The following is a 15029-nucleotide window of genomic DNA, read 5'->3' as shown; positions in this document are numbered from 1 at the left end:
GGCTGGTGCTCTATCCACTGCACCACCTAGCTGCCCTACTCTATTCTGCATGAGTTTATGCACATGCAGTCTTCCCTCCCCACCCCTAAAATCCAGCTGGGGGTAGTCAAGAATGGCTTCACCACGGAGAATGGAAGAAGCAGAGATGGAAGGGATCTTAGTGATCAGATACCTAGCCCAACACCATCAATGGAGACTCCCCCCACCCCTCCCCTCCACCTCCAAAAAAGAAATGTGATTTACCCCAAGATAATGAATAACTGACTGACTGACTGGCAAAGCATTTGGGGATACAAAAACCCATGAGGGTTAGGGTTAGACATGCGTACGATGGCCCACAGATCACAGATTCTAACGTCTTGGCTATTATTGGCTTTGACCGGAACATTTGTCCTTTTTCTGCACCTCTCCCGTTCATCAGAAGTAGGCAACTGCCACCTGCCTTGACGAGTCTTGGAAAAGTTCTGTCCCAGATCAGGCACATCCCCTGAATGACAGCCCGCTCTAGCATTACAGAGTCAATGAGTGGCTGCTTCAACACACCCCAAACATCACTGATCATCTCTTCTTCCTTTGACCCTTAATAAATTAACATTTTAAATTGAGGGTGGACACCCAAGAGTCTTAGAGATGGCTGACTTGATGCGGGATACCATCAGACCTTTACCAATTTGTGGTGATGTATTTTGATTGTATTCTTTTTTTCCTTTTTCTTTTCTTTTCTTTTTTTGATGTCATACTATTTTGAGCAACAAGCATCGACACCATCTCATCTTTTCTGTCCAGCAGCCCCATACCTTTGGGGCATTGATCTAAAAACCCACGTGGGGAAGAGCTTAGTAATCACCTCTCTTCTCTATAACGCTTCCTATTTTTCTGTCCTAGCTCTTGTGAAAAAACAGCCTTGCCATCCTCCATCACTGCGACACTGGGAAAGGGAATTGTACCAGTGGAAGCAGGAAGAGCGGCTGAGTGGCGGGGGACAGTCACAAGAACTTGCTTGGTGGGCTCTGATCTTCCCGTTTCCTTTCTGTTCTGTTCCAGGAGCAAATGTCTTCCAAACGTCTCATGAACAAAAACATCTTTCAGCTCCTTGCTGGGATGTTTCATGCAGGGTAGATTTGAGTTGATGTGTCATCCTTTTCAGTTTTTGTGTGGGTGAAATGAGCACATCTCTGGATTGACAAAGTTATTGGGAAATAGTATAAAAATCACTGTGTGTGTGTGTGTGTGTGTGTGTGTGTGTGTGTGTGTGTAGCAGCATGAGGAGAAAGACAGCATTAACAACTGGACAAACCAGGGAGGGATGGCTGACCCCTGAGTTGAGCCTTGACCGAAGAAACAAAATCTCAGGCAGAGGTGAGAAAGCGAGGCTGTTCTAAGGATGGAGGTAGCTTGTGGAACCGTAAGGACATGACTTGGAAAGGTGGGTTCTGGGAACAGCTGGTAGAGCTTGTTTTTAGGCTTTTGCTTATAAAATCAACTTAACTTTTGCCTGCCTCAGTTTGCTCATCTATAAAATGAAGATGATAATAGCACTTATCTCATAGGGTGGTTTTTTGGGTTTTTTTTGCAAGGATCCAATGAGAGATTTATAAAATGTTTTTAAATAATAATAATAGGGTCTGCCTGATTGATGGTCCACTTCTAGAGACACAGGGATCAATTGATCAAAGCTCCCCCCCCCCTTTTTTTTTCTTTTCTTCCTGTCACTTGCTGCCCATGCTGAGATGCTCCAGGCAGGATGGGGGTGGGGGAAGCAATGATAAGCATGTTGTCTCTTCACATAAGCCATTAAAAAACAAAACATCTAACGTTGAGAAAATAACCCTCCTTTCCTGCCTGGTTTCATCCCTAGTTGGGTTTTTTTTTTCTTTCTTTAGTAAGCAACTGGAAATCCCCACTCGCTCCCCGGGCTGGAGCAGCTACAGGTAAAGGGAAATCAGGCCTCTTGATGTACAAGCCTCCGTCCCCACCTGCTCAGGCCAACTTCCCTTGGTTCATCTTTGGTGCTGATGACATTTGATAGGCAACAGGCATCCACAGCCTTGCACGGAATGAATTCAGTGCAGGTTTGGGGGGAGGTATGCAGTAACGGTGGTCTGGATGGAGGGGGCGGGGTACATTAAAGGTGACATCATCCAGGAAGCATTTACAGGTACTTACTGTTTGCTAACGCTGGGGATAACCCCTCATCGGGGTCATGATGCTGCCAAGTGACCGGGCTCTCTGGGCCCATTTCCTATATTTTCTCCAGGCTCCAGACCTAGCATTATTTGATTTACATTGGGCTCTACTTTTCTAGGAGGGAGGGAAGGGTTATTAAACTAAGGACATCTGTCCTCAGGCATGTACTAGCTGTGTGTGACCCTGGGTAAGTCACTTCACCCTCTTTGCTTCAGTTTCTTCATCTGTCAAATGAGCAAGAGAAAGGAAACAGCAAACCACTCCAGCAACCTTTGCCTAGAAAACTATAAAAGGGGTCATGAAGAGTTGGACGTGACTGAAAAACAACTAAACAATAATTTCCTGACTCCAGGCACGTTGCTCTCTCTCCTGTACCGCGTAGGAGGGATGACTGCTGCAGCCTGCTTCTGAGGGGTAGGTGTTACCACAGTCCTCAGAAGCATTTTCCGTCACCAGCAACTCTACCAAGTAGAAGGCAGGGCTAACAGTCACACACAAGAACAATCAGCCGACTTAGGAATTCTCATTCTATTCACATTTCCATTCTCAGGGCTGATGGAGAAAGGCCTGTCGCCCTGATGAGAACTATAGCGTCCCCTGTCCCCCTTGTGTGAAAATGACATGCTCTTATCAAATGAGGGCTTCATTGACCCTGTGGCCTGTGATGGAGGCTCAAATTCTTCAGTAGTCAGAGCTGGGCACGGATGTTTAAAGACAGATGCGATGTGAAAGTCCAACGAGGTCTCCTTTGCTGTGCCCAACAGAATAGAGCCACTTTACTGTCGTTCACACCTTCAAGGATTTGGCCACTGGCTTCATGCTAGCAAAAAGTGAAGCTTGATTTCAAAGTCCTTTTAAAGCTTGCATTTAAACACCCAAGCAAGGACAAAGTTTTCCCCTCGTCTATTTTTACACAAACTACCTACTTATAATTAGGTATACCGCAAGAATTGACTTTCAGTGATGTGGGGAGAGAGCCCCTAGACAGCTAGGAGACTCGAGCGCAGTCATATTTAATGCCAGCCACTGTCTTAGTAGATATTGTCACGGAGAGGAAAATACTGTGTCTGTGGGCCCTTTGTCAAGAGTTAGTAAGAGAGAACGCAAGAATTTCCATGGAACTGGATATGATCAAGAACTCACATTTGCAATGGGAGACTGGTCAATGGTGGACAGGACCAACCTGATGATATTGTCCTGAGCCTGAAACATGCCTGCCGCTAATAAATGATACTAGTCAAGTATGTTAGTTTGTAAAGGTCTCATGGTAATCCTATGGGACTTTATCTACAGGACACAGGCGCAGGAAGGTCGATTGGCATGAGATACTGTGGAGGTCATGTTGCAGACACTCTCTCCACCTCTTGGGCCCAAGTCTTATCTGTAAAATTAAAGGGGTTGGAGGAGGAGCCCTCCGAGTGTCTGGGACTTGCCAATGCTCTCAGTGTCAGAGCCAGGATTTAACCCATCGGATACCACACAAAGTGCTCCACCTGCTATGTGATACCAATCTTGGCAATGGGTTGATGCCGCAGGCTTCCTGCAGTCACCGGCCTCCACTGAATTAAGTGGTTGGAGGCTGCTGCCCATCGGCAAGGGAGAAGGGGTCCTGGGGTAGTGGCGTGCCTGGATCGATTTCTCCCCAAGGACAGATAATGAAATTGGGCCCTGCCTCTGTCCCAGGTGAATTCCAGGCTCTCCAACTGCCTACGGTCATCAGAACACAGAATCCTGGGAGGAAGGTGGGTCTTGATAGGTGCCAACTGCCCAGCATGGCCAATGACCCAAATGAAACTTCTGCATGATGTGAGCATCGCTGCGTTTGTTAGACACGGCACACACCTAGATGGGCGTGCTGCAGAGACACATTCGTAGATGCCTGTTAAGTACTCTCTGAGATCCCTACGTGCTCCCCAGCCCCAAAGCCCACTTCTCTGGGGCCAGTCATGTCCAGGTTGATGTGCTACGTGGTGACTCATAGCCCAGACGGATGCAGGGTGCGAGCAAACAGGTTGCAGCACGTCATGAGCGAGGAGGACTGGCACCTACATAAGGGGCGGCAAGGAAGATACGACTCAGGATAGGAAGCAATGGAAAAAACCCATCATGTCCGGAGGAGGCAACAAGCCAAAGGCCAGATGTACCGGAGTGGAACACTTGAGATGGGCCAGGAGCCTCCCAAAACAGGAAGATCCCCCGGGGAGGCCTGACAGCGAAGCGTGGATGAGGAAGACATGGGAGAAAAGGGGGGAAGGCAGGCCGTGTCTGGGTCTGTTCTGCTCTGGCAGAGCCTGGCAGCAGAACAAGCTGAGCCAGAGGGCCCTCTGTGCCAGACCTTGTGTGCTCAATCAGTAACCCCCTAGAACAATGATATCCCCTCCCTCTGCAGGGACGTCTACAGGGCTGGGACTACCCACTGGGGAAAGGCGTAGTGACGGCAATGACTGATGGGCAGGGACCCTCTCAGGGTCTTCTGTCTGGAACCCCTCCCCCCCATGCAAACCACCCCACGAGTTCCAAAATAATGACTCATCACTTCCTTTGGCAAACCTGCTCATGTTCACAAAGACACTCCTCAGAGTTTTCTGTCTTAGTGAACCAGAGCAGCTGCCAAAGTGTGTGTGTGTGTGAGAGTGTGTAGAGGAGGGGACACTGGAGGCAAGGATGTAGTGGTGATCACGGGGTGTGTGTGTGTGTGTGCTTGTGTGTGCGCGTGTGCATGCGCGTGTGTGCGTGCGTGTGTGCGTCTCCCCTCTACTGTCTCATCAGTAGAGACCCTTGGGAGGCCTCAGGAGGCAGTCTCATGAAGCAGGCCTGACAGTCTCTGGCGTTTCCTTTCCGGGGTGACAAGCAGTGTGGCGCAATGGACAAGCTGCTCCCAGACCCTCTACTTCCATGTCCTGTCAATCAGCACAACAAACCACAGTTTCTGAGGCAGTTTTTAATAAATCTGAAAAACAAAAATGCCGTTGGAACAAAATAAAGTAGTGGGAGGGCAGAGGAGGGCAGAGGAGGCCCGATCCAAACCTAAGTGTCTTGAAGCAGCCTGATGGGTGTGTTCTGAGTGGGACGGCTTCATTATCAGGGACTGGGAGGAAAAGTCCATGCCCTCCATCCCTCTGGCTCGGCCACGCCCCAGCACGCAGGGGTATTCAGAGATCACAGGAAGATCAACTCATTTCAAGGCAGCCGTAGAAAGCATCGCAGAGGTCCCTTTGCCCTCGGGCTAAGCCGGGGGTCCTGGCGCCCTGCACCGTGGGGTGCCCTGCCAGCACCCAGCAGACCGGCTTGGGTCACTTACGCTAAGCTGCCCAGCCCATCGTCCTTGCTGCTGACGAGTGCTGGCCCCTGAGCTTGCTTCTTCCTCCAAAGGGCCAGAGTGTGCCCCACTCTCAGCCCGAGAAGCTGCGCTGCCCCCTCCCCAGCCCACTCAGCTATTTCACAAGCGCGTGGTTCGTGTCAGAGGAAGGTTCTGATAGAGAACGTGACGGTCGGCTCTGGGAAAGCCATTCCAAGTGGACAGTTCCTGCTGCCCCAAGACGAGTAGCCGTTCAGGTTCGAGGTGGACGGAAGGCTCTCTGCTTCAGGACAACACAAGCACACATGCAAGCACACACATGTGCACGCGCGCACACACACACACGCACACGCACAACACAAATAGCAGCAAGAGAATGGATCCTCTCGTGGGTGGGGCAGGAGCAGGAGCAGGAGCAGGGGCTGGAGATGGAGGAGGAGAAGGTGCAGCAGCTCCCAGGGGAGGGGAGGGGAGGGGCGGGGCCTCAGAACTCTTCGTGGACATTCCGGGCATAGTCCATTAACTTGCTCCCTGTGAAGTACTCCCCGTATTTCAGGATCTCCTCCATCTCCAGATGATGGTTCTGGTTTTCGTCGGCCACCGCGATCATCTGCTTGGCTTCGTTGAGAGCATTGTATTCATTCATGGGATCCATATATTCCTGCAACAGATGAACCATCAGGGGAGGAGGGGGGAGCCCAGAAGAGACCCCACCCCTGAGCTCCCCTCCCCAGTGCCCCAAATGCCAAACCTCCTCTGGGTTTCAGGCACTTACTGGCACTAAAACACCCTTTTGCTCACATTCAGCCCACCCCAGTCTCCCAAACAGTTTCTTCTAAGCCTCCTCATCTCATGGGGCCCTGCCAGCCAGGGACAGGGGGCAGGGGGAGCCCCATGGGGAAGGGCAGCTCGGAGAGGGCAGAGTGGGGCCCGCCCGGCTCAGGCCCCTCAACTTCTCTCGTTCCCATCTGTCCTGAAGTGTGTGTTTCTTCTCGCCCCCCCCCCCACTCCCTTATTGTCCCACTTCTTTCTCAGAGTTCACCATGTGGCCACACCATATCCTGTACACCCTAGCCTTCTGTGCACTGCGTGGAAAGGGCACAGCCGCAGAGCCTCAAGGATCGCCCACACCGGCGAAAGCCTGGAACCCAGGGACAACATTTGCTTGGAGGATGGTTCTTTCACCTAAACCCTAGGACCGCCCAGGGCGGGAAGGCGGGCAGACTGGATAATGGGGTGAGGAATGTCTAGACTCCCCAGAATGGAATGGTTCCTGTTAGACAGCAATGGACGCCTCACAGTGTAGGAGAATGGACCCCACCGCTGAGCTGCTAGGCCAGACCAGGGGGGTTCCTGTGGGGGGCATCTCCCCTCCATGGCTGCCCCCCAGCAGGAGGGCAGGGAACACAAAGTATGTCAAGGGCAAAGCTGGAGAGCCAGGAGACCCCCTCATGGCAAGAAGGGCGAATCTATATCTAAGACCAAGACAGTGGGGGGGGGTGGAGAGGAGACAGGACAGCGGGTCCCCAGCCCCACCCTGGCTCACCAGGGCCTTTTCAGCACTGACTGTGTCACTGGCTCCACATAAGCCCAGCTCTAACTGGTCTAATGTTCGATCTGAGGGCTGGGCCTGCAGAAAGCTGAATGAAATGGGTGGCCAGTCATTGTTCTGGGGAGAATGATGGGAATTGAAAAGAAATGAAAAGCATGGAGGAATAAAAATTATTTCTCATCCTTATAACAACACTTCATACAACAAACACTACTGGGCCCCTCTACCACACTCACTTTGTGGCTCAGCCCTGGTACCTTTACCAGCCCCCGACCCAAGGAGTCAGGTCACCACTGTCAGGACTGCAGGCGCTTAAGAAGCACTTGCTGAATGACGGGCATGAATGCCTTCTTTCCCATGGAGGTGGGGGAGGCACCCCCAGAGGCTTGCTAACTTGAGATGGGGCAAAGCCCCCACACTGCTGGGGTTACACCCACAGGCAGCCACAAGCACGGGCCTGGGAGCCTCACCTCTAGCTCTTCCATGGTGACAATGCCATCGTGGTTAGCATCAATCACTTCTTCAAACTCCTTCTTTCTGTCCTTTACCCAGTCGTCATCAATGTCCTGGGCCTGCTGGTTTTCAACTGTCCCCACGGGCAGAGAAATGAACTCAGACAAAACGAGCTTCTTGTCACCGTCCTGGTCTGCAAAGGAGGTCGGGAGAAAGAAAGCGCGTGAGAAACGGGCACCCGAGCCTTGCAACCAAGTGTCCAGAAGAGCAGAGACACTTTGCCCAAGCACACAACAGACCAGCTCAGGTGGTGGAGAGAGGTCACTCAAACCTCGAACAAGCCAGGAATGCCACCTATCTGACCGGCCTGACAGGACTCCTACTAGGGGGAGCACTGGATGCTGGTGCCGCCCAGAGCAGACACCTCAGGTCACCCTCTGGTGAAGGGGCAGGGGAGGAAGCAGAGGATGCCACAACAGGTGCAGCGGTGCCCAGGGAACCCGAGGGCATCATCCCTCCCGTGCACCTGACGCCCTACTTTGGAGCCGCCGCTCGGGCAGGTCATGTCAAGGGAGCTCTCTGACACGCGCGCTGAACCGACCAATGGCCTGCCGGATCACAGGAGCGTCTATTGAGAGTCGAGGGAACCCCAGAGGCCACCGAGTCCCTGACCATAAGATGACCGATTCAGAGCCTGAAGCTGTCTCTTACAGAGGAGGAAATAGGGTCGAGAAATGTGCCCGGGTCACACAGTGAGGAACAGCAGAGGTAGCATGGGGACCTCGGGCCCAGCGCTCAGGGCCCCCTCCCCGAGAATCCCTCTGAAAACGGAGGGGTGTTTCTCACTTCTCTTCCCTGCCGACTCCCTGTAGAAGTGGGCACTACTGGACAAGTGCCCTCCCCTGACAATGGGCTGAGCGCTCCTCCTCGCTCTGCTTGGCTGGATCCTGCTCCTGCAGCTCTTGCTCCTGCTCTAGCTCTGGGCCCTCTTCTCATCACATATTCAGCCATCTTATCAAACCCGAGCTCTGTACAGGCCCACAGCCCAAACCAGATTTTAACAGAATAAATGCCCGGCCCCCAGGCCCTCATGAATGGAGGGAGGACAAAGTCTGAGCTCCTGAGCCTGGCATAAAGGATCCATTCTCTACCCACTGGCCGGTCTCCTGGCCCCAAATCTCATCTCCTGCCCTTGACTGCAGGCTGGCCTGGTTGGGAGCCCTCTATCACGTCTGGCATTCTCACCTCCACAATGTGGCCAGTGCTGTCCCACTTCTGAAAGGGCCAGCACCATAGCCTCTGCCTCCTGGGAAGTCTGTGCTGACCACTCAAGGCCACAAGGCTCTCCTCGTCCCAAACATCTTCCCTACCTGTCCCTACTCTCTGCTCAAGGCCCTGCTCTGGGCGTTTGTGGGATACCCACTTGTACAACACACAAGCCTGGCCCTCAAGGGGCTGGCCAGGAAGTTTCCAAATGACCTTTGCCACGAGTTACAATCGAATAAGATTAGCCAGCCAGCCAGAGATCTACAGATATATGGCTTTGGTGTTACTACAGAGAAGAAGAGCTTTAGGCCCAGGGAGGAAAGGAGAGCTGTGTCTATTCTGATGGCAAAAACAGTTTCTCCAAACATTCACTGTTGAGCATCTACAGAACGCAAGGCAGAGGGGATGAGCTGCCCCTCGGCAGGGCCACCACACTTCAGTGGTGGACAAACAAGAGAGAAACAAGAGAAACAAGAGAAAAAACAAGGAGTGAAACAAAGGATCCTCCGGAGAGAAGGGGAAAGGGAAGGCCAAAGGGGTTAAACTATATCACATGCAGAGGCGCAAAAGACCTGTTACCAGAGAGGGAAAGCAGGGAGGGCCGAGCACCGTTTGGACCTTATTCTCAGAGGAAGTGACACACATTCATTTGAATAAAGAGATTTATCTGACCCTATAGGGAAGAAGGGTAAGGGGGGAAAAGAGGTGGGGGAACAGAAAGGAGGGCACAAGTAGGAGGGGAAAGAGCAAAGAAAGGGGGGGGGGCTGAAAAAAGGCAGTGGACAAACAAGAAAGGGAGAGGTCCCACATGGAACAGAACACAATACACATACATATGTATGCATAGTACATACAATAATAATTATTCCCCAATGAGAAGTCAAGTAAGGGAGAGCCCTGCAAAGATCCCTAAGCAGATGCCTTGAAAGGGAAAATCCCGAAGCTCATCTGAATTTCCAGAACCAGGTTTGACGTGGTTGTGTTAAACTGTCCAGGGAGTGGGCCTGGCTTTTATGGGTAAGGAATGAAAAATAAACCACATGAAGACAATATCAAAATTGGAAAGAGCGTTAAAAAAACAAAGAAATGTAAGAGAAAACTTCTCTTCAAAGGTATAAGAGTGAGGGAAGGGAGACGGAGAACCTGCAGTCAGTTTCTCCTTGAGAGTGACTTATAAAAAACAACCTTTTTCCCCCTAACCATAAACCACAAAATTTGCATTGTTAATAAATTCTAATGTGAAAACACAGGTTTAAAAAAATGTTTTTAAATTTCAGGGAAACTTTTCTACAAAGGACACTAAAACAATAAAGCCTGAAAGTTACAAATAGTTTCATAGATAGATCACCTAGTTTAACTTTCTACCCAAAGCCAAAAGAAAGTCTGCCATCTTTAAACACTTCTGAGGTTGGGGAACTCGCTACTGCTTCACAAAGCCAACCATCCTGCTGGATAGCTAGCTAGCACTCCGTGTAGCATGCCAACATCTCCGACTCATGAGCTACACAAACCAAATAAGTCCAAATTCAGAGACTGAGACACTTGTATAAATGGACACCCGGGGAAGTAACCGGAAGACAATGGAACTGAAAATAAGCCCGAATGGTGTTTGTTCTGAGAGAGCAGGGACAAAGAGCACTTCCCTGCTCTCTGGAGCCAGAGGGCTGGGCCCGGTGCCCTTCCTGCCAGCCCCAGGGGTCACATCGCTCCAAGGGAGGGCAAATACAGAGAGTGGCCAGTGATGTAAAAACAGAAGCCGTTATCAGTAAAATCCAACAAAATGGGGGCCACTAATCGACTCCCCTCCACATGCGGCTTTTCAGGCATTCAGAGCCAGGTCTGTTCTCTCTGAGTCTCTCGTCTGCATTAACATCCGCTAAGCTCCTCCAATCGGTCTCCACAAGCCAGGTTCTCTCTCCTCTCTACCCGGGGGCCCCCCTCACGTGGCCAGAGCACCTTTTCTACACCGGCCAAGGAGGAAGCACATACCCAGGTCCCGGACAATCTCCTTGACCATAAACTTGAGCATGCCCCTGCTGTGTTCTGGGTGGAGAAAGGACAGGAACTCCCCCTCATTCAGCAGCAGGTCAGCTGGAGGGTTGTCAGCCTGATACCAGCGATCCTTGAGGTTGTCGAGAACTTCCAGGGCTGCAAAAGGACGTCATCTCATTAGTACAGACAGCACACACCCAACACCCTGGTTTTCCACAGCTGAGGAGGGATGTTGGGGGTGGGAAGATCATCGAGCTGAATTTTTAAAAGTCAGCAGAGCCTTTCCAATGCACCTCCGGGACAGAGGGAAATGGCAGTGCTGACGCTCCCTCCTCTCCTGAACGTGCAAAATAAATAACGCACAGGATCCCCTGAAATTGGATGCCACTTTTATGGTTGTGATGCAAACCAGGGAAATGGCGGTGGTCTGCCAGACTGGTGCCAATACATGGAGTCAAGAATGAGGGTCTGGAGAAGGAAGGCTGTGCGACGTCCTCAGCCCGAGGATGGATCCCCAGGTGGTCCCTGAGGCACAGACGAGGCCTGATCTGGAGGAGCCCCTCCTTGTCCCTGGGTGCTGTCCCCTCACCTGAATTAATAAGTGTTGATGTTTTTACCGCTCACTATGTGCCAGCTACTGCACTAGGTGATGGCGAAACAAGTGTGAGCAGAAAGAAAAGCAGTCCCTGCCTGGCCTGCAGGAGACTCTATTCTCAAAAGGCAAGAGAGCCCAGAAGGCAAAGGTGAGGAAGAAGGGGGAGGGGTGGGCAGACAGGGTCTAGACAGTTGGGAGTGCGGAGCTGGCCAAGGCTTTTTCCTGAAAAAGGAGGCCCAAACCTAGTGAGAGGAGGGGCTACAGGGACAGAGGGAATGTCTGTGAACATTGTGAGCACAACAGGACTGGGAGAAGCGACCTTCAGGCAAGGAGGCTGCTCTGGTGAGGCAGAAGGTGGCCAAAGAATCACGGGTGGACCCCAGAGAGGCATCCTCTCAGATGCCATGGATTTTTTCAGACTTTTGAAGTCCATTTCTTTAACCCAAGTATAGGACATGGCACATACTCCTCTTAAATTTCATCTCATTAGATTCAGTCTCACGCTCTCAAGCCATGAAGACTTTTTTGGAGTGAGCAAGCATGTCTGTGAGTGTGAGCATGTGTGTGTGTGTGTGTGTGTGTGTGTGTGTGTGTGTGTGCGCGCGCGCGCGTGCGCATGTGTGCATGCATTCCTCCCAGCAAGGACCCTCGCCAGCCTTCAAGTCACCAATAACTTGTTGTTATTGTCAGAGCTGTTAGCTCGGAACACACCCTTCTCTGCTGATCACACTGAAGACCCTGATGATACTGGAGCCCCTTCCTCTGATTATGGAGACAAGATTCTTGTTTCTTTTGTCTTTTTCAACAAGTAGAAACTGTGCTACCAATGTTGAGTCATATGTCCCCAAAAACCTGAGAAGCTGAAAGCCGATTCTTTTCTTACAGTAGGTTATTCTCATGTGCACAAGGACGGACTACAAGAATTTCTGCTAAAAGTACATGGTAGAGGGGGCAGCTAGGTGGCACAGTGGATAAAGCACCAGCCCTGGATTCAGGAGAACTCGAGTTCAAATCTGACCTCAGACACTTGACATTTACTAGCTGTGTGACCCTGGGCAAGTCACTTAACCCTCATTACCCCCCCCCACTCCCCCAAAAAAGTACATGGTAGAATATGATTTCTTGCCACACTATGAACAAACCAGACAGGGATAAAAATGATGAAAACAAAATTTGGAATAATCAAGTCTCAAAGATGCAAATAAACACACAGACCCAAGGCTTAGCCTCATGGCTCAGAGGATTCTCATAGGGCAGTCTATCCTGACCCTGTCCCCCTCATCCTACCTATCCTGTGCATCTGCATCCTTGTCCCAGCCCCCTAGGAAGGTGCAAGCTTCTGCATCTCACTTCATTCTTCTCTCTCAGTGAGGGACCAGGCACCAGAGCAGAGTGAATGCAGTGTTTGGGGGGGGGGGGGGCGGGCGGGCCAGGAAGCCCAGGCACACATCGCTTATTATCTGTGAGAGCCGTGAGCTTCCGAGGCCTGCCCTGTAAAACGTGGTCCACACCCCCAACGAGACCCCTTGAGCAGGGCCGCTGGAAGGTTCAAATGAGAGAACGTGGGCCAGGGGCTGTGTTTCTTCTCTGTACAGGCAGGGGACCTTCTACATACGTGAGTGCCTGGCAAACACAGATATGAAGGCAGCACCCTACTGTGGCCTACTCAGCATTCCTGTAAAGGAAAATGACACACGTGGTTTGGAGATAAGGGAAAACACCTGTACTGGAGAGAAGCCTAAGCTAGATTTGCATTCTGGTCGTTTTTTTGATGAATAAGGGTAAAAAACAACCAATTGTTAAATGACTAATCCCCACACAGTTCAAAGGAACCCATAACTTGGCTTGGAAGGAGGCCCAGGGGCCACTAAGCCCAAACAGTGGCTGTGTAAGAATCCCTTCTACAAAATTCCTCAGGGCTTCCAGGGAGGGTGGGAGAGCGACCCTGTCTCTGAGGCACATCTCTAAAAGGGGCCTGAACCTGCCTCCCTAGAATTCCCACTGACTGCTCCCCCATCTGTCCCTGAGGCCAAATAGATCCTTCTTGCCAAGACCCGAAGGCTCACTGGCCATCCAGCCTGCCTGCCCCGCCCCTAGCCCCTCAAAATCCAAGCCTCTCGGGTTCCTCCAAGGGGTCTCTGGGCTCCAGGTCCTTTGCCATCCTGGTCACCCCCAGCCCGCGGCGCTCTCTCATCCATACAGAGAACACGAGCGACTCTGTCCAGTCCTCTACTGAGATCTAAGCAGCCTCTCCCTTGTGCTGCCTGGCCAAAAGAGGAGATTCGGTCAGTCCTGCGATCACCGCTTCCCTTTAGAAATAGCTACAGGTCAGGGGGTGTAGGCCTGTGCTCAGCTTTCCTGTACTCCTCCAGCACGAGATGATATAGAAGACAACGAAGGCACTACCCCCCCCCCCCCCCCCCGTCTTCCTCATTCCTACTTCAGCAGCAAGCGGCTCCCATCGGTCATCACGGGACCCAGAACAGCAGTGGCCCTGGGTGACGCCATCTTTCGAAGAATGAAATCCATACTGCTGTGATAACATATGTAAAACATCTTACGAGGCTCAAAGCACAACGTAAAATGTCAGGCTGCTGAGGCAAGTCCACAGTCATCAAGTGCTCTGCTACCACTAGGGAGAGCACCAGATCTCAGTCACACACGCACACATGCTCACACATGCACATGCACATGCACACGCCCCCCACACACCCCTCTCAACTTGAGATAATATCTGGAGAAGTCTCCCAACATTAAGATAGCCTATGCCCAGGCAGGCCTGTGAGCCTTTCAAACTCATCATCACTGTCCTCCTTCTGTCTTGGCAGCCTGTAGTATATTACCAAGATAGCCTCACTTCGGTTTCTGCCCCCATCGATCCTCAGCCAAATGTTGTTCATCCTCCTGTAGCACCTTGCCTGGTCTTCCCCCCCCCCCCCAGGCTCCGGACTCCCCACACAAGTACATCTCCTTAATGAATGAAGCTTTTCCAGTCCTTGATTCACAACTTGCTTCCTCAGACACCCATACTCTGTCCTACTGTATTCCTCAGGCTCTGTCCATTCATGGATAAAAACCTAGTGTCCCACATGGCCACCAGGAGCTGACTGAGGCCTAGCTTGTCCAGTAGGTTTTCCACCCTGTCTGGCACACAGGAGATATTCAGAAGAGACCCACTTGTATGTTACCATCAAGATGCTGAGACAACCTAGACCACCCAAGATGAGAAGAGCCCCTTAGAGAGTTCAGGAATAGAAGAGGGAAAAGGGTCAGAGCACTTATTGAATGAGGCTCCAGCTTCAATATGCTTTAGCTTGTAGACTCTAAGTAAAGACAGACCAAGGGCAAAACTCTTCTTATCAATGTGGCTGTAAACCAGGCCCCCCACCCCAATCTGGCAGTTACACCCCCAAGCTTCCCAGCACCCTACTTCGAACAGCCTAATACACAACTGGCTCTTGCGGACTTACTTTCTTCATCAATTTTCAGTTCCTCGTTGTTTTTTATCTTTTCCGCAACCTCTTTCTCATTGTGGCCTTTGCTCGCCAAAAACTTCACTTTATATTCATCCCAAGACACACGGCCTAAAAGAATAGATGAAACATGTTAGACCATTGAATAATGCACTGTTCTGCTCTTCTGACATCTGCTAAGACCACGATACTACAGTCACATGTAAAAGACAA

The 15029-nt window shown here is 51.3% G+C and overlaps 2 protein-coding genes across 3 annotated transcripts in view; both read right to left on the bottom strand.

Moving 5' to 3' along the window:
- The window catches only part of TNFRSF4 (TNF receptor superfamily member 4), a 59588-nt gene extending 55375 nt beyond the window's left edge, over nucleotides 1-4213 (bottom strand). Inside the window, exons 1-2 of the mRNA XM_043993868.1 lie at nucleotides 4176-4213; nucleotides 2563-2668 (exon numbers count right to left, since the gene is read on the bottom strand). Of these exons, the coding sequence (XP_043849803.1) occupies nucleotides 2563-2668; nucleotides 4176-4213 (144 nt within the window). The remainder of the gene's footprint in view (nucleotides 1-2562; nucleotides 2669-4175) is intronic.
- A 900-nt stretch (nucleotides 4214-5113) lies between these two features.
- SDF4 (stromal cell derived factor 4) overlaps nucleotides 5114-15029 on the bottom strand; it is a 47904-nt gene continuing 37988 nt past the window's right edge. The window contains exons 4-7 of one of the 2 annotated variants that reach the window (XM_043994999.1): nucleotides 14814-14927; nucleotides 10746-10904; nucleotides 7508-7683; nucleotides 5114-6146 (exon numbers count right to left, since the gene is read on the bottom strand). In XM_043994999.1, coding sequence (XP_043850934.1) covers nucleotides 5970-6146; nucleotides 7508-7683; nucleotides 10746-10904; nucleotides 14814-14927 — 626 coding nt within the window. In that variant the 3' untranslated portion in view covers nucleotides 5114-5969. The remainder of the gene's footprint in view (nucleotides 6147-7507; nucleotides 7684-10745; nucleotides 10905-14813; nucleotides 14928-15029) is intronic. The other variant, XM_043995000.1, reaches the window with a different exon arrangement.

Source organism: Dromiciops gliroides, chromosome 3 (genome assembly GCF_019393635.1).
Source record: "Dromiciops gliroides isolate mDroGli1 chromosome 3, mDroGli1.pri, whole genome shotgun sequence".
In the NCBI taxonomy this organism is placed as follows: domain Eukaryota; kingdom Metazoa; phylum Chordata; class Mammalia; order Microbiotheria; family Microbiotheriidae; genus Dromiciops; species Dromiciops gliroides.
Note: the sequence above shows the minus strand (reverse complement) of the source record. Positions and strands in the feature narration are given on the sequence as shown.